Genomic DNA, 24,925 nt, shown 5'->3' with positions numbered 1-24,925 from the left:
AATTTACTTTGAACTTTAAAACAACGTGGCATGCAGAGTTTGTACTTATTTTGGATTAGGTACACCAGCTGTGAAATTCTATTGTGCACAAAACTGAAGTCATCATGCCTAATGGACTAGAATTATACATCTTATATGCAAAAACCCTTTTCTTCACTAATTCCTGCCATTACTAAAGCTTGTTATATTATCACATTAAAAGTTTTTATGGGAAATAAGTGAAAATACTATGCTTCAGAGTGTACAAGGTCAAAATCACTTCAGCTCCAATAAAGGGATTAGTGAACTATTTATTTGATTCCACTTAATGAAATGTTCTTATGAGCAGACACTAAGAAAAAGCAAGTTCTTTAGTCCACAAGAATATAAGAAATACAAGGAGTAGGCCATTCAATAAGCCATAGACTCAGCCCGGCCTACCTGCTTTTTCCCATAATCTTCAATTCCCCTGCTGTGGTTTAAATATATTTAATGAGGTGGCCTCTGCTGCGTTCCTGGGCAGAGGAGTCGATGGATTTTCTACTCTCTGGGGAAAGTAGCTCCTCCTCATCTCCATCCTAAATCTACTCCCCAAAATCTTGAAGCTATGTCCTCTTACCAGTGAAAACAACTTTCCTGCCTCTATCTTACCTATCCCTTTCATAATTTAATATGTTTTTATAAGACCTCCTCTCATTCTTCTGAATTCCAGGCAGTATAGTCGAAAGTGATTCAATATAGCCTCATAGGCTAACTCCTCATCACCAGAATCAGCCTGGTGAACCTACTCTGCCACGTCTCCAAAGCTAGTACTGTACAGTATATATTTTCTCCAGTTAGGAGACCAGAACTGCACACAGTAATCTAGGTGCAGTCTCACCAGTACTCTACACAGTTGCATCACAATGTCCCTGCTCTTAAATTCAAGCTCTCTAACAATGAAGGCCAACATACCATTTGCCTTCTTGGTAACGTGATATCTTCAAATCAACATTTTTGTGATTCATGCACAAGCATTCCTAAGTCCCTCTATACAACAGCATGCTACAATCTTTCACCATTTAAATAATAATCTGATACTGTAATTTTCCTTGAAAGTGGATGACCTCATATTTACCATCATTGTATTCCTTCTACCAGACCCCCTCCACCTCCCACTTTGAAATCTCTTACTAACTCTTCCTTCAGTTAGTCCTGACGAAGGGTCTCGGCCTGAAGCGTCGACCGTACCTCTTCCAAGAGATGCTGCCTGGCCTGCTGACTTACTCCAGCATTTTGTGTGTTGCTTGGATTTCCAGCATCTGTAGATTTTCTCTTATCTATGCATCTTTATCTTATGGATAAGTCTTTTATGCAGCACCTCATCAAAAGCCATCTGGAAATCCAAGTATACGGCATCCACCTGTTCCCTTCTGTCCACTGCGTTCATTATATCCTCAAAGAAATCCAGTAAGTTTGTCAAACAAACTGTCCTTCCTGAATCCATAAACAACAGGAATTCTGCAGATGCTGGAAATTCAAGCAACACATGTCAAAGTTGCTGGTGAATGCAGCAGGCCAGGCAGCATCTCTAGGAAGAGGTACAGTCGACGTTTCAGGCCGAGACCCTTCGTCAGGACTAACTGAAGGAAGAGTTAGTAAGAGATTTCAAAGTGGGAGGGGGAGGGGAGATCCAAAATGATAGGAAAAGACAGGAGGGGAAGGGATGGAGCCAAGAGCTGGACAGGTGATAGGCAAAAGGGATACGAGAGGATCATGGGACAGGAGGTCCGGGGAGAAAGACGGGGGGTGGGGGCGGGAACCCAGAGGATGGGCAAGGGGTATAGTTAGAGGGACAGAGGGAGAAAAAGGAGAGAGAGAAAGAATGTGTGTATAAAAATAAATAACGGATGGGGTATGAGAGGGAGGTGGGGCATTAGCGGAAGTTAGAGAAGTCGATGTTCATGCCATCAGGTTGGAGGCTACCCAGACGGAATATAAGGTGTTGTTCCTCCAACCTGAGTGTGGCTTCAACTTTACAGTAGAGGAGGCCGTGGATAGAAATGTCAGAATGGGAATGAGATGTGGAATTAAAATGTGTGGCCACTGGGAGATCCTGCTTTCTCTGGCAGACAGAGCGTAGGTGTTCAGCAAAACGGTCTCCCAGTCTGCGTTTTTTTTCTCCCTCTGTCCCTCTGACTATACCCCTTGCCCATCCTCTGGGTTCCCCCCCCCTTGTCTTTCTCCCCGGACCTCCTGTCCCATGATCCTCTCATATCCCCTTTGCCAATCACCTGTCCAGCTCTTGGCTCCATCCCTCCCCCCCCCTGTCTTCTCCTATCATTTTGGATCTCCCCCTCCCCCTCCCACTTTCAAATCTCTTACTAACTCTTCCTTCAGTTAGACCTGACGAAGGGTCTCGGCCTGAAACGTTGACTGTACCTCTTCCTAGAGATGCTGCCTGGCCTGCTGCATTCACCAGCAACTTTGATGTGTGTTGCTTCCTGAATCCATGCTGTGTCTGCCTGATGGAACCACTTCGATTTAGATATCTCGTTATTTCTTCCTTTGTAATAATTTCAAGCAGTTTCCTAGAGCAGATGGTAAGCTAACTGGCCTATGGTTACCTGCCCTTTGCGTAGATCTTTTTTTTAAACTGTGGCATGATATTTGCTGTAATCCAACCTGCTGGGACCTGCCTAAGAGACAAGAGAATTTTCTGAAATTATCATTAATGCCCCTGCTATAACTTCTGCCATTTTTTCAGTACCGTCAGGTACTGAATTCCATCAGGACCAGGGGTCTTGCCTACGTTTAGGCCCACTAATTTATTCAACACTACTCTTTTTTGATAGCAACTGTACTGAGGTCCTCACCTTCCATTACATCCATAACATCTCTCTTTATCATCCTCCATTGGGAAGACCAACAAAAAATAGTTGCTCAAAACTTCTGATATTTCTGTATTACCCAATATTAATTCCCCTTTCTCATCTTCCAGAGGACCTATGTTCACTTTAGCCATCCTTTTCCACTTTATATAATGATGAAAACTTTTACCATCCATTCTTATATTTTGAGTAATTTACTTTCATAATACATCCTCCCTAGGCTTTCTCCATCCTTACTGTCCTTGATTTTAAATGGAATATACTTTTTTTTGAATGCTGTGAAATATCTCTTTGAAGGTCTTCCAACATTCCTCAATTGTCCCACCATATAGCCTATGCTCCCAGTCTACGCTAGGCAACTCTTGGATGGATTCTGTGAAGTCTTCCACAAGACTGCCTCAACCAACTTGATTTGTCCAATCTATATGCAAGTTAAAGCCCCATGATAACAGTCATTATTCTTACATACATTAGATATTTTTTGATTTATTGCCTGTGCCTCTGCAATATTATTTGGTGGCCTACAGACAGCTCCCACCAGACTTTTTTCTCCCTTTACTACTCCTAATCGCTACCAAGATGGATTCAACGTTCTGCTCTTGGACCTTATATTGCCTCTCACTATCTCCCTGATCTCCCTCTTAAATAAGAGTGTTACCCTACCTCTCTTACCTTCTTGTCTATCCTTTTGCATTATCCTGTTTGCTTTCTAAAATACTTCTCTACATTTCTTTAGTAAAATAACCTCTTATTCGCTGACTCCACATAAATTTACTATGTTGAAGTACCAATGATGCAAAACCATTAATGTAGACTGACTGCATGTTATATCTGGAAGAATCAAAGGATGCGTCATCACTCATTGATTCTGCTCATTGACCAAGGTGTCAACTCAGTACAACAGAACCACTTGAAGTTATATTGATCATTTGATTAATGAATGTCCTGAGGCATATGTTAAAATCTTTGTAAAGGAGAAATTAATTCAAATGTAATAAAAGAATGTTTTTAACAGCTGCTATTATAATAATTGAGTATACTTGAGAGCATTTTTATTAAAAGTGGGGAAAGTCCTACAAACATGGGGACATGCAGCAGGGACAGAAAAGGCACTGTACACAAATAGTCCTTTTTACGGACTGCCAGTAAACCTACCATCAGCCGATGCAGTTGCTATAAGCTGTCCTGTGTAATCAAAGCAAACATCAAGTACTTCATCTTCATGCCCAGACAAAGTTGCTACACACTTCCCACTAACTGCATCCCACATCTGGAATTCAAAGATTCAAAGATTCAAAAAACTTTATGGTCATTCTAACCATACATCAGCTCTGTAGGGCAGAATGAGACAGCGTTTCTCAGGGGCAGTGCAATCATAACATAACAAAACGCAACACTAATTAATAAACATAACAATAAATAGTAAAACACATCAATTTAAGCAAGTCAAATTAATTCATTTTTTAAAGAGTTCTTTATTGAAATAAAGGCAAAATGACACTAAAAAAAACTCAATAACAGGAAGCTATCAGAGATAATTGGGTACATAAGCTTTTATGCTAGTTAAGATAAATGTGAACAAGCTCAAGTTTGCAGAGGTAGGAAAATAACCAAGTCCGTAGATGTGTGAGGATTGCAGTAAAAGATAAGCTGAGACAGGTATGCAGGTGGGCAATATTATGGAGATGGATGAAGACTATCTTGGTAATGAAGAGAATATATGTAGTTCAATCATCAAGTGTAAGACACTTGGCAGTGCAGAGGATCAGAGGAATCTTGGGGTCTGAGTCCATAGGACACTCAAAGCTGCTGCACAGGTTGACTCTGTGGTTAAGAAAGTATACAGTGCATTGGCCTTCATCAACTGTGGGATTGATTTTAAGAGCCAAGAGGTAATGTTACAGCTATATAGGACCCTAGTCAAACACCCCTGGGAGCACAGTGCACAGTTCTGGTCACCTCACTACAGGAAGGATGTGGAAACTATAGAAAGGGTACAGAGGAGATATACGAGGGGTGATTGATAAGTTCGTGGCCTAAGGTAGAAGGAATCAATTTCAGAAAACCTAGCACATTTATTTTTCAACATAGTCCCCTCCTACATTTACACACTTAGTCCAGCAATCGTGGAGCATACGGACCTTGGACCTCCAGAAAGTGTTCACAGCAGAGGTGATTGATAAGTTTGTGGCCTAAGGTAGAGGGAGATGAGTTATACAACTCTTGTTACATGCACATGCAGATCAACTCTTTGAGTGATTATGCAGAAAGTTTGAAGTTAATAACTCATCGGGGTAATTGATAAGTTCGTGACCTAAGGTAGAATGAGATAAGTTATTAACTTCTAACTTTCTGCATAATCACTCAAAGAGTTGATCTGCATGTGCATGTAACGAGAGCTGTATAACTCATCTCCTTCTACCTTAAGCCACAAACTTACAAATCACCCATCGTACAAGGATGCTGCCTGGATTGGGGAGTATGCCTTATGAGAATAGGTTGAGTGAACTCGGCCTTTTCTCCTTGGAGCGGCGGAGGATGAGAGGTGACCTGATAGAGGTGTATAAGATGATGAGAGGCATTGATTAGGTGGATAGTCAGAGGCTTTTTCCCAGGACTGAAATGGCTAGCACAAGAGGGCACAGTTTTAAGGTGCTTGGAAGCAGGTACAAAGGAGATGTCAGGGGTAAGTTTCTTTACACAGAGAATGGTGAGTGCGTGGAATGGGCTGCCAGCAGTGGTGGTGGAGGTGGAAGCGATAGGGTCTTTTACGAGATTCCTCGATAGGTACATGGAGCTTAGAAAGATAGAGGGCTATGGGTAACCCCTTAGGTAATTTCTAAAGTAAGTACATGCTCGGCATTGTGGGCACTGTATTGTGCTGTAGGTTTTCTATGTTTCTGTCATTTGGGAGAGTCATTAACAAAAGAATGGAATTGGTTTGAGAATCAAAGTCAAGTATTTATTATTGGGAAATAATATCTGCTTATTCATTCGTAAATGTGGGAGAAGAGTGTCAAAAATATGCCCATATGGAGGATCCTTAATAGGTAGCACTGAGGTGGAGCTGGAGATGTGTTTTCAAATAATGATGCTGAAACTAAATTGTGGAATTGTCTGTTCATTACCTTGTCTAAATACAATTTTAAATATTAAAATAGTAAAATCTCAATAGCAAGAATATTCCTACCAATGTCTTAGTAAATGACTTGCTTTGCAACTTCTGCCCCTTACAGGCTAGAAATAAAATTATAACCCCATTAGACAACAGGAGCCAAAAATTAAGACATTGGCAATGCTCACATTTCTCGAAGTTATATAGCTAGACTTCCATTTTCAATTTCATTTCTTAATTTTAAAATTGAGGCCAGATGAAATATAAAATAAAAGCAAGCAATTTAATAAAAAGCTATCTTCCAGAACAGCAGTGACAAATAATGTTAATATTGAGCTATTTCACTCTGAAATTCCAGTCTGATTGAAGCCTGCATTTCTAATTATTTAAAGGCTACAGAAATTTATACAGTATGATGGCATAATTTAGTGTAAAACTCACTGTGCAAGTTTTGTCCATTGATCCAGTAGCGATGAGTGAACAGTCCCAATTAAACTGTGCACTGCTGATCTCTCCTCGATGCCCAATCAAGGTATGCATTCTCCTAATGGACAACAAAATTAAAAATAATTAAAAATCAAAAATAACAAGTTCATATTTCCAACTATTATGCAAACAAAGTTTATTTTCCAACTGCTCCTACATTTGGACTTGAGAATGAAGTACAAATAAGAGTTCATTCTCTTCCATTTCTAGGTAGGTGAAGAAAATCCAGAATATTGCGTAGAAATTATTTCTCACTTATACAGCCGCTAACTGGTGCAAGCATCACATACTAACCACTCTTTAACCAGATGCCTTCTATGGGATTATTTAGAAGAAGCATGAACTTATCTGGTATTTTCAGTCGGTCCAAGCTGTCTTGACATTTTCCAGGTAGGCTCTGCTCATCATCCTTCCTTCTGAGAGCCTAGGTTCTAGAGCACCAACCCCTCTATTCACGCTCATCCCAACACTTAAGCCTAATTCTCTCCCTGATCAATTTTCCTGACTCTTCTCTAATATCCACACATGGTTATCTCTCAGCACCTGCGATTCATTCTCTCTATACAACAACTTCCATTCGTAATATTGCACTTTCAACCAAAAAGCCACTGCTGTATTTACTTACTTCACATTACCCCCTCCTCAATGGAAGGAATTCAAGCACAAGGAGGTCTTTGTGTGAGATTTAGTATATAAGGCTTCTTCTAATTCATACAACACTTTGGGCCTTGTGTGCATGGAACAATGGTTTTACAGAATATCACACACATCTGACAAGGGACCTACCATACAAAACCACTTTAATATATATCTAAGAGTGCTTTAAAATCTCCAAGGCTATGATTTGAACAGTAGTTCATTTCATGTTCAGAAATAAAGAACATACAGTTCTAAAGTGTTTTTCATAGCTTCGTAACATTTTTACGAAAGCATTGAAGTTTAATCATTGCTGAAATATAGAAAAGACAGCAAATGATGTATAGATTTGTAAAGCCATGGTATATTTGATCAATTCTACTCTTTACACAACTGGAATATTGTGAATGCTGTATAGGCACTCAGTGTATTTTTCCAGAGCTACTTGATGAGATTTCAAATATCAATCAATCCACATATTATTAAAAAGAAAATAGCAAAAATAATGAAATGATCAAAAGAAGAAAAAAATATTAAGTGAGAAAAGCAGAGATAAATGGAATGTGAACATTATTATGTTATTGGGTATGTGCTGAACAACATTTTCCCCTGTATTTTATAACATTTTGCATCTTTGTACAAACTAAATTGAGAATGCTCAAATTTGTATGGATCTTCCAAAGGATATTTAAAATCACATCATTAAAAATTGGGCTGAAACATTAAGCAAAGTAACTTACACACCTGCCAGATCCCACATCCCACACAGAAACTGTATGGTCAAAGGAGCCTGTGATAATCTTATCTCCTGTTGTATTAAATGACAAAGAAATGATTTCAGCTGAATGACCCTGAAAGAAAGAAATAAACTCATCAGAAAGGGACAACCTGAAATTAAGTTGTTAGTTGTTCACTTAACAAGTGAAGTTTTAGTCTAAAGAACAGAAGGAAGAACCAGCAGAGCCATATGAACATACACATAGTTATTTGATTTAGGAGTAAGAATAGGTCATTCTGTCCCTCAAGACTATTCCACCACTTAACAAGAACTAAATTGACCTTCAAATTGAAACCCCTGTTCACCTGTGGCAACATTTTATCTTGTTTTCAACAATAATCTGTTTACCTCTGTTTTAAAAAACATTCCGGAGCTCTACCTCTACCACTCTTTGAGGATGTGAATTCCAAGTACCCATAACCATTAGAAAAAAATGCATTTGCTCTCCATCTTAAATGGGTGATCCTTACTTTTAAACAGTGAGTTCTAGATTAGGCCATAGGAAACATCATATCCATTTCCACTCTGTTGAGACCCATCAGTATATTGTATGTTTCAGAAAAAGTCCCCTCTAGTTCTTGTAAACCCTAGCAAGTACAAGTATAGTCTTTATAACCATTCCCTCTAATGCAACCCTTTATTCCAAATATTTGTCTATAAATCTTCTCTGAACTTCTTCCAACACATCTCCTTCCTTAAGACCAGTACTCCACATAGTACTACAGATGTGAAATCACTAATCCCCTAATGCTCTATCTCACTGAAGCATAACCTCATATTTTCTATATTCAATTCCCCCTTAAAATACAGAATGCATTCCCTTAGCTTTTCTAATTACTTGTTGTACATACAGACCAAGCTTTTGCAAAATAATCTCCAGAACATCTTCGAAACTTTGCATCTCAGACTTGTGTGATTTCTCATTATATTACCGTAAGACCATGAGAGATACAACAGACAAGCCATTTGGCCCATCGAGTCTGCTCTGCCATTTCATCATGGCTGATCCATGATCCCTCTCAACCCCATTCTTCTGCCTTCTCCCCATAACCTTTCATGCCCTGACTAATCCTATCAACTTCCACTTTAAATACACCCTCCGCAGTTGAATGTGGCAACAAATACCACAGATTCACCATGCTCTAGCTAAAAATATTCCTCCTCATCTCCATTCTTAATGGATGTTCCTCTATTCCAGGGGATTCCAACCTTTTTATGCCATGAACCCCTACCATTAACCACTGTGAGAACCCCTATTCTATTCTAAGGCTGTGCCCTCTGAGTGAAGACTCCCCTACATCCTCTCCACATCCACTATCTATGCTTTTCAATATTCAACAGGTTTCAATGAGATCCCATAGCCATCAAGTACTCTTCATGTGTTAACCCTTTCATTCCCAGAATCATTCTCATGAACATCCTCTGAACCATCTCCAATATCAGCACAGCCTTTCTTAGATAAGGGTCCCAAAACTGCTCACAATACACTAAGTGAGTCCTCATTAATGCCTTATAAAGCCTCAGCATTATACCCTTGATTTTATATTCTGGACTCTAGAAATGAATGCTAACATTGCATTTGCCTTCATCACCACCTGCAAGTTAACCTTCAGGGAACCCTGCACGTGGACTCCCAAGTCCTTTTGCACCTCAGATTTTTAAATTTTCTGCCCAATTAGAAAACGGTGTACGTTTTTGTTCCTTCTACCAAAGTGCATGACCATACAATTCATAACATCGTATTCCATCTGCCACTTCTTTGCCCTTTCACCTAATCAGTCCAAGTCCTACTGCAACCTCCCTACTTCCTCAACCCTACCTGCCCCACTACCTATCTTCATATCATCCACAAACCTGGCCACAAAGCCATCAAATAATTGACACATAATGTAAAAAAAAAGTAGTCCCAACACAGACCCCTGCAGAACACAACTAGTCACCGTCAGCCAACCGGAAAAGGCATCCTTTATTTCCATTCTGTATCTCCTGTCAATCAGCCAATCATTTATCCATGCCAGTATCTTTCTTGTAATATCATGGGCTCTTATCTTGTTAAGCAGCCTTACGTGCAGGACCTTGTCAAAGGCCTTCTGAAAATCCAAATACACAACATCCACCGATTCTCCTTTGTCTATTCTACTTGTTATTTCCTCAAATAATTCCAACAGATTTGTCAGGCAAGATTTTCCCTTAAGGAAATCATACTGACTTTAGCCTTTTGTATCATGTGCCTCCAAGTACTCTGATACCCCATCCTTAACAATTGACTCCAACATCTTCCCAACCATGGCAGTCAGCGTAACTGCTCTATAATTTCTTTTCTTCTGTCTCTTCCCTTCTTGAAGAGTGGAGAAACATTTGCAATTTTCCAGCCCTCCGGTATCAGGCCAGAATTTAGTGATGCCTCCACAATCTCCCAGTCACCTGTTTCAGAATCCTGGGGTGTAGTCCATCTGGTCCAGGTGACTTATCCAGCTTCAGACCTTTCACCTTCCCAAGCACCTTCTCCCTATTGCACTCACTTTTGCCCTCCAGCATACAGCTAGTGTCTTCCACAGTGAAGACAGATGCAAGATATTGATTTAGTTCTCTACCACTTGTTTCTCCACCATTATTGGGATAGAATTCTATGTTTTTCATTTTACACTAAAATGGACAATTTCAAAATTTCCCACATTGTGTTCAATGTGCCAGATCTTATTCCCATTCTATTAATTTAGATTATATCCCTTTACAGTCTCCTTATTTCTTCTTCACAATTCGTTTTCCTATCTGACTGTTTTCTTCTGCATATTTAGCAATCAAACTGCTGCTGCCTTCCCCACCAGTTATAGGAGTAGCTAAAAGTTAATACCATAGCTCCAATCCTTGTGACACATGGCCCTCAAAATCTTCTTTGCCAGAAAAAAATCCATTTAAGCCTGCCTCCTATTTCCTTTTAGTCAGCCAGTCTTCTATCTGGGTCAATTTGTTATCTCTTATGCTTGTGCTTTTATCTTCCATATATTCTGAGAAGGTAAGCACAATACAAGAACACAAAAACCAAAAAAAAAATAGGAGCAGAAGTAGGCCACCAAGTTCCTCAAGCCTACCTTGCCAGTCAGTATGACCATGGGTATCTATGCTAGGTTCAGCTCCTCTTCTTATGCCATGTTTTCCACAACCCTCAATTCCTCAATCTTTCAATTACTCATATATCTCCACTGTAAATGTTATGTATCTCCACTGCAAACATATTGATGCTACTAGAAAGAATGCAAGACAGCAGCTATATTTTATTAGGAGTTTGAGGAAATTGGGTTTGTCCACCTAAAACGCTAAAAATCTTCTACAGATGTACCATGGAGAGCATTCTGATTGCATCACCATCTGGCATGAGGGAGCAACTGCACAAGACATTCTCAAAGAGCTGTGCCTCAGGAAGGCAGCGCCCATCATTCAGGACACCCACCACCCAGGAAAGGCACAAACTCAGCGATTCAGGAACAGCTTCTTTCCCTCTGCCATCCAATTCCTAAATGGACACTGAACCCATGAACACTACCTCACTACTTATTATTTCTGTTTTTGCACTACTTATTTAACAACTTAATTTACACACACACACACACACACATACATAGTGTAATTCAGTTTTTTGTATGCATTGTATTGTATTGTACTGCTGCCACAAAGTTAACAAATTTCACAACATGTGCCAGAGATATTAAACCTGATTCTGATAACTCACCACCAGTGAATCAGAGAATTCCTAATATTCACTCTGTCATCCCTTATGGGATTTATATATCAAGCTCCTTTAGGAGTAAATCTTCTAAACGCCAAGCAATGCAGACTGAAACGGACTAGCTTCTCTTGATAGAACAGCTCTTTCATCCCAAGAACTGACCTGGTCACTCTTATCTGAACTGCCTCTAATGCCACTATATCCGTTTTTTGTAAGGAGACAAAGATTTGGACAGTATTCCAGGTGTGCTCTCACTAGCATCCTGCACACCACAACAAAACCTCCAAATATTCAACTCTAAATCCTTCATAAAAAATGCCTTCTCAACTCTTTGTGGACCTGCATAGTAACATTGTAATTTATGCTTCGGAACACCTGGAATCATCACAACTTCACTCATTTACCATCTTTCTCCATTTGGATGAGCATCTGCTTTTTTACTCCTCTTACCAGAGCACATGCTCTCATACCTCCGCACATTAAATTCCATTTAGTAGTTTTCTATAACATTTTGCAAAATCACAATGGCTCTGTCACAACATATTCTTCCATTTAACTTCATATCAGCAGCAAACTTGGAAACCTTGCACTTCATTCCCTCCTCCATGTCATTAATGTAAATGGTGACTAATAGATAAAAAAAATCCCTATGGTAAACAATAGAGAGCCAGGAACTGATCTCTGGGTTAGCCCACCAGTTACATTCTTCCAGGAGTCCATTTATTCCAACAGTTTCCTGTGTGTCCGCCAGTTTTCAAGAAATATATCACTTGCGTCCCCTTAATCCATAGCATATAGTATACTACTACTTCAAAGAATTTGTGTTGGGCACATGGCCAAGTGGTTAAGGTGTTCATCTAGTGATTTGAAGGTCACTAGTTCGAGCCTCAGCTGTGGCAACGTGTTTGTGTCCTTGAGCAAGGCACTTAATCACATATTGCTCTAGTCTGTGCAAGGAGTGGCGCCCCACACAGACTTCCAATCTGCGCCTTGTAAGGCATGAAAATGCCTGACGCAGGCCTCTCATGGTCTGAGTCGACATTCCCTCCCTCAAAGAATTGCAACAAATTGGTAAAGTCTTGTTGACTTTGCTTCCTCTAATTTTGAAACTTTGATTTACCACGTCTTTGCAAGCTTGATTCATTACCTCTATTATTTAGCATAAAGTCCACTCTTCTTCACTAGTAGTATGGCTCAATAAGATACTAGTCCAGCATGGATTAAACACTAATATATGTAAAGGAAAAGCAAAGTACCGAAAATGCCAGAAATCTGAAATAAAACATAAAATGTTGGAGATGTTCAGGAGGTCAGACTGCTCTTGTAGGCTCCACAATTGCAGCTTGGCCTGATAAGTACTTCTAGCATTTTCTGTTTCACTACTGGCAACAAATTAGTTTCAACACTGAAATTATCCTGGCAACTAATCTCTTCACAGTTATGATCCACAGAGTGTTGGGGGTGGTGGATGAAGCAAAATGGAGGGTTATGGGCTATGTAAGAGGGAAGGAGTAAGTTGATCTTAGAATAGGTTAATAGTCTGGCACAACTTTGTGAGCTGAAGGGCCTGTACTGTGCTGTACTGCACTGCAAGCACGTAAGCAGCTTATAGTGCTGCTAGTTGAGAGGTACACATTGACCTCAACAACAATATAATTTCTTATACTTTTATGAATAGTGCAGTGGGAGCCTGATTAAATCTAAGCCACTTTATTGAAAGTCTCATTGAAATGATAGTAGCAACAATGCCAAAAATTTTCTATGCAACACTGAAAAATACATAAACGCTCAAGTCTTTAAAGTGCACTTGAAACACAACCTTTCCACTCAGAATCAATAGTCATGACCAGGACCTCACAAGAATCCTGTTGACAAGAAGTGGCAATGTCACCTTGGTCTAATTTGAATTATCACTCTTAAGAAGAATCTACTGGATAATCAGTTAAACAGAAAAGAGATAAAAATTCATGTTGGTATATCAGAGAGAACCGCTGATTATATGTATTATCTGTAACTAAAGGTAATATAATAAAACAATCTTAGGTTTAGTGAATTTCTGAAAAAAATTCACATTTTTGAAAATAAACAACTCATATTCATTTACATATTGGTTGAAATTCTTAGAAAACAAGTTATTACTAATCTCATCACATCTATCTGCCACAACGCAAATGCACAATACAATTTTGGCAATTAATATTCAAGTCATGGATTACAAAACTAGCTGTCAAAATGAACAAAAAATGATAACAAAATGAAAAATAAAAGCAAAAAATGTTGGAAATATTCAGCAGATCACGACATATCTATTGGCATCTCTTCCTACAGAATAGCCTCACCTACTGATTACTTCTTGCATTTTCAGTTTTTATTTAGATTTCTAGCATCTGTCACTGATTTCATTTTCAAACTTAAAGTACAAACATGCTTCTCATCTAATATTTTCAGATGAGATAACTTCAAGATACTTAAGCAGAAAAGAAGCATTTGTGGGAAAAAAAAATTGTACATACTGTCAGGGTAACAGATTCTTCTCCAGACTGTACGTCCCAGAGCTTTGCTGTAGTATCCATACTGCCAGTGGCCACCAGAGAACTTTGAGGATTAAATGATAAACATACCTAGATTGGGTTTAAAATTAAAGTCAAAAAGTAAAACACTAGAAAAAACTTGTCATTTTGTCATTTTATAGTTATTTTCCTTTCCATAAAATTCATGCTTTTCAAACAGATTTTCAAATCTGTCCTTGTGGTTGCTGACAGCCAATGTAGCACAATACACTCAGTGGCCACTTTATTAGGTACACCTGCTCGTACAGCTGTTTCGAGTACAGGAGCAGGGAGGTACTACTGCAGTTGTACAAGGCCTTGGTGAGACCACACCTGGAGTATTGTGTGCAATTCTGGTCCCCTAATCTGAGGAAAGACATTCTTGCCATAGAGAGAGTACAAAGAAGGTTCACCAGATTGATTCCTGGGATGGCAGGACTTTCATATGATGAAAGACTGGATCGACTAGGCTTATACTCTCTGGAATTTAGAAGATTGAGGGGGGATCTTATTGAAATGTATAAAATTCTAAAGGGATTGCACAGGCTAGATGTAGGAAGATTGTTCCCGATGTTGGGGAAGTCCAGAACGAGAGGTCACAGTTTGAGGATAAAGGGGAAGCCTTTTAGGACCGAGATGAGGAAAAACTTCTTCACACAGAGAGTGGTGAACCTGTGGAATTCTCTGCCACAGGAAACAGTTGAGGCCAGTTCATTGGCTATATTTAAGAGGGAGTTAGATATGGCCCTTGTGGCTAAAGGGATCGAGAGTATAGAGGGAAGGCAGGTACAGGGTTCTGAGTTGGATGATCAGCCATGATCATATTGAATGGCGGTGCAGGCTCGAAGGGTCGAATGGCCTACTCCTGCACCTATTTTCTATGTTTCTATGTTTCTATGTTAATGCAAATATCTAATCAGCCAATCATGTGGCAGCAACTCAATGCATAAAAACATGCAGACATGGTCAAGAGGTTTAAATGTTGTCCATAACGTGGAAGAATCATGATCTCAGTGACAGTGACTGTGGAATGATTGTTGGTGCCAGACGGATGGTTTGAATATCCCAGAAACTGCTGACCTCCTGGGATTTTCACGGACAACAGTGTCTAGAGTTTACAGAAAAAGTAGTGAGAAAATAAAATAACATCCTGTGGGTGGCAGTTCTGTGGACAAGAATGCCTGGTTAATGAGAGAGGTCGAAGGAGAATGGCCAGACAGGTTGAAGCAGACAAGAAAATGATGGTAACTCAAATAAACATGTGTTACACCAGTGGTGTACAGAAGAGCATCTCTGTATGCACAACTCATCAAACCTTGAAGTGGATGGGCTATAGCAGCAGAAGATCATGAACATACACTAAGTATCTGTATAGTCTATGTATATAGTCGGTTTTACAATAGAAAGCCATGATCCAGATGCAGGAGAATAAACCCACAAAGTACATTTACATTCCTTATTTATTAATAAAGATATATAAAAGTATGTTGCACAATACTAAAAACTCAGAATGAGAACTCAAAGGAAAAAGTTGATGCCACAATAAAGTGACCTGCAAATAAGCATGGAAGGATGGAAAATTAAGACGTAATAGTTCTCAGCAGGACTCTTCACTCAATTCTGGCTTCACAGTGAAATGCTATTGAAATGGGATTCTGAATTAAGTCTATTTTTTTCAGTACATGTAAAAATTAAGTCCACTATTGTGCATTACAAAGCAAGATTATAATCAAGCAATAAATAAATTAATCTGTATCTTTTAAGGTATAATTTTGTAACCTGAAATATCCTGGATTAACAAGCTGTTTTTGTTTTGTATAGAATACCACTATAAAAATATGGAATATATAGAATCACATCTGAAAACTATCAAACCTGAATTCCAGAATCCAATAACTATTTTAAAGGATCAGAAATTAATAGTCACTACCTGCCACTGTTTGTTTCTCTTTGTTTCCTATTGGCCAACCAGTTGTCTTGTTTACTCTTATTTTATACATAAGTACTCTATGTACTCTTATTTTATACGTAAGTACCTTATGTGGGACATTATGGAAAGCTTTCCTAAAGTCCAAATATGCTACCTTCCACTGTTCCTACCTTTTCCATCCATCTATTCTGTTAGTTACAATATAACAAGTTAGTCTTGCGAGACCATGGATCGGCGCCTGGAAAGTCTTCACTGGGCAAGGTTGTATGGAAGAGCAGCAGTTGCCCATGCTGCAAGTCTCCCCTCTCCACGACACCAATGTTGTCCAAGGGAAGGGCATTAGGACGCATACAGCTTGGTACCAGTGTCGTCGCAGAGCAATGTGTGATTAAGTGCCTTGCTCAAGGACACAACACATTCCCTCGGCTGGGGCTCGAACTCACAACCTTCAGGTCACTAGTCCAATGCCTTAACCACTTGGCCACATGCCCACAACATGACAATTACATGGCATACTTGTTAATATTTTTCTCATGGACCCATCTCACTAGCTACTGAACAACCTTTAAAGAAAAATGCTCTATTCAGATCCAAACAAGAGGCCAGAAAGCCTGAAGAACAAGGATTCACTGAACACCAGATGCCTGGGTGGTAAATAATGTGTGCGCACAGTCAGCCATTGGAAGATCTGTGACTGGAGTGTGGAGAGATGAATTAAAGCAGGGGTTCCCAACCTGGGGGCCATGGATCCTCTTCCTTAATGGTATTGGTCCATGGCATAAAAAAGGTTGTGAACGTCTGAAGTAATGGATTGGTATCTGGGAGCAATGAATCAGAACAGGGCTCAAAACTTTGGTATCTCCATTGGTTGTGCTGGATGGTTAAATGAACAGAATCATCAAGAGTTCAGAATGCTGGTTAATTAAACAGCATTGATCACAGTAGGTCGTTTGGTACCTTGAGGAAGGATGCAAGGTTAAAAGAAGAGTATGACACTGACATTAGAGATGCCCTGTCCACTGCTGCTCTATGAATACGTATTTTTGGAGTGACTAACAATGAACAGTCCCATAGCAAAATGTTCCAATTGTTCAATTTTTCTCCATGGATGTCTAGTGCCTCTACACTTCTATCCCTCATCAGGAAGGCCTTAAAGCTCTCTGCTTCTTACTCAATAAAAGAATAAACAAGTTCTCCTCCACCAACACCTGGCAGAAATAGTCCCTCACCCGCAACAATTTTTCCACCAGCTACTCCCACTTTCTCCAGACTCAAGGGGCAGCGATGGGCCCCAGCTATGCCTGCCTTTTTGCTGGCTACGTAGAACAATCCATGTTCCAAGCATTTCCCAGTAATGCTCTCCTGTTTCCACTCTGTCTCCTATAAAAATGTTATTTCTTTGTCTCGACCTCATCTGTTCCCAGGATGAGGTTTTCCTTTCCAGAACATCTTTCTTAATAGAACAGGGTTTCCCTTTCTCCACCATTGATGCTGCCCTCACTTGTTTCTCCTCCATTTCCCAAACACCCATGTTCACACCAGCTTCCAACTGGCTTAACAATGATAGAGTTCCTCTTGTTCTTACCTACCACCCCATGAGTATCCGCATCCATCACATCATTTTCTGCAAGTTCCACCATCTCCAAAGGGATTCTACCTCCAAACATATCTTTACCTCCCCCTCTCTCCACTTTCCATAGGGATTGCTCCCTCAATGATTCCCTTTCCGTTCATCCCACCCCACCAATCTCACTCCCAGCACTTATCCCTGCAAGCAGCCAAAATGCTACACCTGCCCATTCACCTCCTCCCTCACCTCCATTCAGGGCCCCAAACAGTCATTCCAAATGAGGCAACACTTCACCTGCGAATCTGCTGGGGTCATCTATTGTGTCTGGTGCTCCTGATGCAGCCCCCTCTATATTGGTGAGACCAGTCGTAAGTTGAGGGACTTCTGCTCTATCTCCCAAAAGCAAAACTTGCCGATGGCTAATCATTTTAATTCCTATTCCCATTGCAACATGTCGGTCCATGGTCACCTCATGTACTACAATGAGACTAACCCTTAGGGTGGAAGAGCAACAACTTATATTCTGTCTGGGTAGCCTCCTGTGTAATAGCATGAATGTCGGTTTCACCTTCCGGTAAAAAAAATTTCCTCCCCCCTCCCCTCTTCTTCTTTTCCCCACTCTGGCCTCTTACCTCTTTTCACCTGCCTATCACATCTCTAGGTCTCCTCCTCTTTCGCTTTCTCCTATAGTCCACTCTCCTCTCCTGTCAAATCCCTTCCTCACCAGCCCTTTGGCTTCCTACCCACCTGGCTTCACCTATCACCTTCTAGCTATCTTCCTTCCCCTTCCTCCTACCTTTTTATTCTGGTGCCTTCTGTCTTCCTTTCCAGTCCCGAAGAAGGGTCTCGGCCCGAAACATCGACTGTTAATTCATTTCCATAGTTGTTACCTGACCTGCTGAATTCTTCCAGCATTTTGTATGTGGTGGTTTGGATTTGCAGCATCTGCAGAATTTCTCATGTTTATAACCTGCCCCAATTTGCAGAATGACACAAAATAACCCAGAAACAGTCATTATGGAGGTTCCCTTCAGGAAAAGTGCCTGTTCAATCACATAGCAGTGAAATAAACATCACTATGTGAATAAAATTGCAGGGATGTGTTTCAACTGAAGATGGTACTACTGTCCGCTGGAATATTGTTTCCAGGAGCCCATCACCAATGGCTATTACTCATATGTGAGACTACCACGACTAAGGAATTTACAGGATGCCTTTTATCACTTTTCACAAAAAGAGAAGAGATCAAAACATTACTAACACATAGGAATTTCAAAATAGTACCAGAATTTAATGGATTTGATGATATTTCTAAGGAAAACTAAACAGAATGTAAGACAGATAAAATTTCCAGATTTCAATCTGAATCTGTTAAAGGAAATGTGAATAAACTATACCTGCATTAATCCTTAGTTTCTTTGGGTGAAAAAAACAAAAAAAAAATCATAAACCACTTTTTAAGTGAAAGAGGGAGAAACCAGGTAAATGTAAGTTTACTAACTTAACATTGGAATGGGAAAGTTACTGGAATTAGTCATTAAAGACAAGGTATGAGTTGATCAGGAAGAGGCATTGGTGTAGAAATTTATCTTCCATTGGATTTGTGAAATGTACCAAATGAGTTCATAAAATGATTGTAGTACAGTCTACCAAGAACCATTCCAATTATGGGTCTGTGACTGAAAGAGTATTCCAGTTCACCTACTTGACAGAAGTGATTGACAAAATAAAAGCACAATTCAATCTAGCCTTCAAACATATGATGGTACTTAAAAGGCAGACGGGAATAAGAGAATTTATCTCATTGGTAGGACATAAAACATAATGTTCCTTTGGAAACTGTATTGAGATTCATCAGAATCATTTTCTTTTAGGATTAATCAGTAAGTAATAACTTCATTATTAAGAATCATATGTAACAAAAGTAAAATACAATACATTATTAGTGATATAAGCAGAAATGTAGACATATAGTGGTAAGTTATCACAAATCTGTGACAATTATAGACATTCTAGAATTGTAAAGCAAATCAAATTTTAATGCATGGAATATATTCTGCCTGAAGGTCAATGATCAGTAGTGTGCCACATAAATCTATTCTGGGAACCCTTTGTGATTTTTATAAATGACCGAGATGGAAGGGTGATTAGTAAGTTTGCCAATGACAAGAAGGTTGATGGTATTGTGGATAGTGTAGTATGTTCTTGTAGTTACATCAGGACATAGATAGGATGCAGAGCTTGGCTGAGAAGTTGCAGATGGAGTTCAATGCGAAGAATGTGAAGTGATTCACTGTGGAAAATCAAACATGAAGGCAGAATACAGGGTTGATGGCAAGGGTCCTTAACAGCGTGGAAGAACCAAAAGATCTTGGGGTTTACGTCAAAGTTGCAATGTAAGTTAATACAGTAGTTAAGAAGGTTTATGTTATTTTGGCTTTCATTAATCGGGGGATTGAGTTCAAGAGCCACAAGATAATTTTGCAACTCTATAAAACTCTAGTTAGACCATACTTGGGTCACCTCATTATAAGAAGTATTGGAAGCTTTAGAAAGGGTGCAGAGAGTATTTACCAGAATTAGAGGGCAGGACTTATGAGGCTAGGTTGAGTGAGCTTGGGCTATTCTCTTTGGAGTGAAGGAGGAAGAGAGGTAAACTTGTAGAGGTGTACAAGATGATGAGGCATAGACTGAGTGGACAGCCAGAGATCTTTTTCTCAAGGTGTAAATGACTAATACAAGAGGGCATAACTTCAAGATGTTGTGAGGACAGTAGAGGAAGGATGGCAAATGAAGGGTCTCGGCCCGAAACATCGACTGTTTTCTTTTCTATCGATGCTGTCCAGCCTGCTGTTCCTCCAGCATTTAGTGTGTGTTGCTTGGATTTCCAGCACCTGCAGATTTTCTCTTGTTTGTAAATGGACAATTACACTGAAAAGTTTCTTCCAGGGATGACTACCCTGAAGTAGTCTAAATCTTCCCTTCAGTCCTGATGAAGGGTCTCATCCCGAAACCTCAACTGTACTCTTTTCCATAGATGATTCCTGGCCTGCTGAGTTCCTCCAGCATTTTGTGTGTTGAAGTCAAGTTTTTACACAGTGAGTGACAGGTGCGTGGAATGCCCAGACAAAGGTGGTGATAGAGACAGATATATTTGGGACATATAAAAAACTCTTAAAAAGGTACACAGGAGAAAAAAAAATTGGGGTCTATCCAGGAGGGAAGGGTTAGATTGATCTTGGAATTGGTTAAAGGGACAGCACAACATCTTGGGCCAAACGGCCTGTAAAGTGCTGTACTCTCCTATGTTCTATGAATGTGGGTGTCAGTAAACTCAAGGACGGGAATTTGAACTGGTAATATTGACCTAAACTTTATGGCTGTCAATGTATCGCAGATAAAGATTTCAGAGGGAGAAACTAAATCAGATGTACCAGTATTACAGATAATTACAGAGGTATGAGAGAGGACTTGGCCAAATTTGGTTGGAAAAAGCCATCAGCAGGATGACAGCAGATCAGCAATGACTGGAGTTTCTGGGGGCAATTCGGAAGGTACAGGATAGATGCTTCCCAAAGAAGAAGGAGAATTCTAAGGGGAGGATGAAGCAACCATGGCTAACAAGTGAAGTCAAAGACAGGATTAAAAACAAAAAGGGGGCATACATAATATAGCAAAAATTCACAGAAAATTGGAGGATTAAAAAGCTTTTAAATACTAACACAAGGCAACTAAATGAGGAAGAAGGAGAGAAAAGATGAAATATGGAGGTAGCCAATAATATAAAAGAGTTTTAAAACGAAAAGTTTTTTCAGGTATAAAAAGAGAAAAAAAGAGAGGCTAGTGGATAGCAGACCATTGGAAAATGACACTAAGGGACAAAGAAATAGTGCACAAATAAGTATTGTGCCTTGGCCTTCACTGTGGAAAAGACCAGCAGAATGCCTAAAACTTGAGAGGGCCGGGGATAGAAGTGAGTGTAGTTGCTAATACTGAGAAGGTGACTGAGAAGCTGATAGGTCAGAAGGTAGATAAGTCACCTGGGCCAGATGGACCCTGGGTTCTGAGAGAGCAGATGGACAGATCTTGAAGGCATTAGTAGTGATCTTTCAAGAATCACTAGATTCTGAAAAGAATCTGGAGGACTTGAAAATCGCAAATGTCACTTCACTCTTTAACATGGGAGGGAGTTAGAAGAAAATAAATTATAGGCCAGTTAGCCTGACTTCAGTGGTTGGGAAGATGTTGGAATCCATTATTAAGGATGAGGTTTTGGGATACTTGGAGGCATATGATAAAATGGGCCAAAGTCAGCATGGTTTCCTTTAGGGGAAATCTTGCCTAACAAATCAGTTAGAGTTCTCTGAGGAAATAACACGCAGGATAGACAAAGGAGAGTCAGTAGATGATGATTACTTTGATTTTCAGAAGGCCTTTGACAAAGTGTCACACATGAGACTGCTAAACAAGATAAGAGACAATGATATTATAGGAAGGATACTAGCATGGATGGAAGATTGGCAGAGTGGAAGGAGCAAAGATTGGGAATAAAGGGGGCTTTTTTCTGATTGGCTGCTGGTGACTGGCAGTGTTCTGCATGGGTCAATATTAGGCCCACATCTTTTCAAGTTACATGTCAATGACTTGGGTGACAGAATTGATGGTTTTGAGCTGGACAACACAAAGTTTGGTGGAGGGACAGGTATCGCTGAGAAAGCAGAAGAACTTAAGACAGATCAGAAAATGGGCAAAGAAGTGACAGATGGAATATAGTGTAGAGCAGTGTATGGTCATACACTTTGTTAAAAGGGAATAAAGGCATAGACTATTTTCTAAACAGGGAACAAAATCAGAGGTGCAAAGAGATCTGGGAGCTCTCAAATGGGATTCCCTTGCAGTTAACTTGCAGTTTGAATTAGTAGTAAGAAGGCAAATGCAATGTTAACATTGACTTTCTACTTCTTTCAAAATAAAAGTAAAGATATGATGCTGAGGCTTTATATAATACTGGCATTGGAGAGGAGTCCAATGAGAATGATTGCAGGAATGAAGGGGTTAACGTATGAGGAGGGCTTGGTGGCTCTGGGTCTGTACTCGCTGGAGTTTAGAAGAAGAAGAATGATGGGGGATCTCCTTGAAACCTATCAAATATTGAATAGCTGAGATAGAGTGGATAGGAAGAGGATTATTTCCAATAATGGGAAGGTCTAGGCCTCAGCTCCTATGTCTTGTGGCCTTATAAATAAGCTCATGTGGGTGAGTTACATATAACCATTTCAAATGTACTTATTCTGAGAAAATAGTTTTATTTGCAGAAATGTTCTCGTGAAATCTACAAAGTTTATTAACTTACAATCTCTGCAGTATGTCCACGAAATGTATGATAACATTTGCCTGTTTCAGAGCTCCATAATTTACAGGTTTTATCAAATGAGCCAGTTGCTATCTTGTCACTAAAACAAAAGCAAACACAGGTTTTAATGATGACACAGGCACTTTCATCTGATAGACATCCAAGTTAAACTACTGTGAAAAGTTCTACATTGCAATTTAAGTGGAGATGCCATGTATCACTGGAAAACTGTACAGCTTACCAGGGGCTTTCCAAAGTTCAAAGTTACAGCAGAGAATATGGAGAACCCCTTGGCACTTATCCTTGTATAAAAAGCAAAGTGTAATCACTTACAGGGACATTTAGATGAAGCAGCATCACAGCTTTTGCATTTGCAATGTTGTATAATAACCCAGAAACCATGACAATAATCATCTTTTTTGGAAGAATTATCAGAGCTACAAAGCAAAAAGTGTTATTTCCATTCCTCACATTAACACCAGAAAAAAAATCCAAAATAATTATGAAATTAGAGCTGTCATTATGATACAGGTTCCATTATTCTCCACACACGTTCAACTGTTTCTTTATTTTTTTTAAATGTCTTTGGGGAGAAAAAGGTTTTGATTGAGAGCATTTAAATTCACTCATGGACAATAGCATAGGATAAATTATTCCATATTTACTGATAGCAGTTAAAACTTTAAAGTAGCTTTGATAGCAGGCTAGTCGACGGAGAAGAAAAGTACTGTTGTTCACTTACTGCCTCTTCGCAATCAATGTTAAGCAAGTCAGGGAAATTAGCTTGCATGAAACATCCTCAAACGTTTTTGACCAGTGGCCAATCAGCAATCAGAAGTGAATGGCAAAACAAAAAAATTAAAGGCAGAAGAAGCGGAGCAGCCTTTGTCAGAGTGGTTATTTGAGGGTTTGACTATTTGAGACTTGTGAGAAAAAAATCTACCTACGGCTTTTTTGCCTTCTCCTTCTCCTTCCTAAAATCTCTCCTCACTAAAGTCTTGGGTTAATTTATTTATTGTTTCCTTTTTTATATTTGTACAGTTAGAACAGTAGGGATGCCAGGCAAGAGAGTTAAATGCTCCTCATGTGGAATCTGGGAAGGCAGAGAGACCTCCAGTACTCCTGACGACTTCATCTGCAAGAACTGCATCCGGCTTCGGCTTCTAACACTTGTTACGTACCCCGTAACTGGGTTGCCAAACCAGCAGAAATGGCCCACTTAGTTGGAGTCTGGATTACTGGAACTAAGAAAGTTTTATTAAAGAAATAAGCAACATAGTACTCTAATCATAAGGATATAAATGCAACAGGTTAGCAATGATAAAACACACATGTACACAGAACTAGGATAATAGGTTCAATCAAGCTCTATCGCAGTCTAAGGGTAAAATGATCAGTCTCAAGTGACGCAAAGTTCAGTTCAATTTAGTTCAGTTCGCAGTAATCGCTGTTGTGCCGTTGGGGAGGGAGAGAGAGCGAATGAATATGCAAATCGGATTCCAAACAGACCTTCGATATTCCTCGCAGTTAGCTTTCGGGCGAGCCCTTTGTAATGTCTTCTGAGGTCACCGACTGTGACCCCTCCGTTCCAGATACGATCGTTCTTCTGCGGTGAACCCGGCACCCAGGCAAGAGCGGACACACACACCGGGTTCCCGCCAACCGTACCTTTCCACCCTGTGCGTCTATGGCTGGTCCCGCAACCAAACCTCCAAAACTCCCACCAAATTGTGGGGGCACACCGCTTCCAGGGTCTCGTTACCTCGTGGTGTCGTGGTGTGTCTGTTGCCTTAGCGAACCTGTCCCTTTTATCCCCCTGCTGGGGTATCGCCAATCCATCAAACTTCAAACAGTTCAGGTTCAAAGCAACCGGTCTTGATAATACTCAGAACTGTGTCTCCTTTTCGTTAATCTCTCTCGTCCCCCATTAAC

At 39.9% G+C, this 24,925-nt stretch overlaps 1 protein-coding gene across 1 annotated transcript in view; it reads right to left on the bottom strand.

Moving 5' to 3' along the window:
- Positions 1-24,925, bottom strand: part of daw1 (dynein assembly factor with WDR repeat domains 1) — a 71,198-nt gene that overhangs the window by 24,855 nt on the left and 21,418 nt on the right. Inside the window, exons 6-10 of the mRNA XM_063044841.1 lie at positions 22,994-23,093; positions 14,105-14,212; positions 7,831-7,937; positions 6,406-6,508; positions 4,005-4,119 (exon numbers count right to left, since the gene is read on the bottom strand). Of these exons, the coding sequence (XP_062900911.1) occupies positions 4,005-4,119; positions 6,406-6,508; positions 7,831-7,937; positions 14,105-14,212; positions 22,994-23,093 (533 nt within the window). The remainder of the gene's footprint in view (positions 1-4,004; positions 4,120-6,405; positions 6,509-7,830; positions 7,938-14,104; positions 14,213-22,993; positions 23,094-24,925) is intronic.

This window comes from Mobula hypostoma, chromosome 4 (genome assembly GCF_963921235.1).
Source record: "Mobula hypostoma chromosome 4, sMobHyp1.1, whole genome shotgun sequence".
NCBI lineage: Eukaryota > Metazoa > Chordata > Chondrichthyes > Myliobatiformes > Myliobatidae > Mobula > Mobula hypostoma.
The sequence above is the reverse complement of the archived record's forward strand: the minus strand, read 5'-3'. Positions and strand labels throughout refer to the sequence as shown.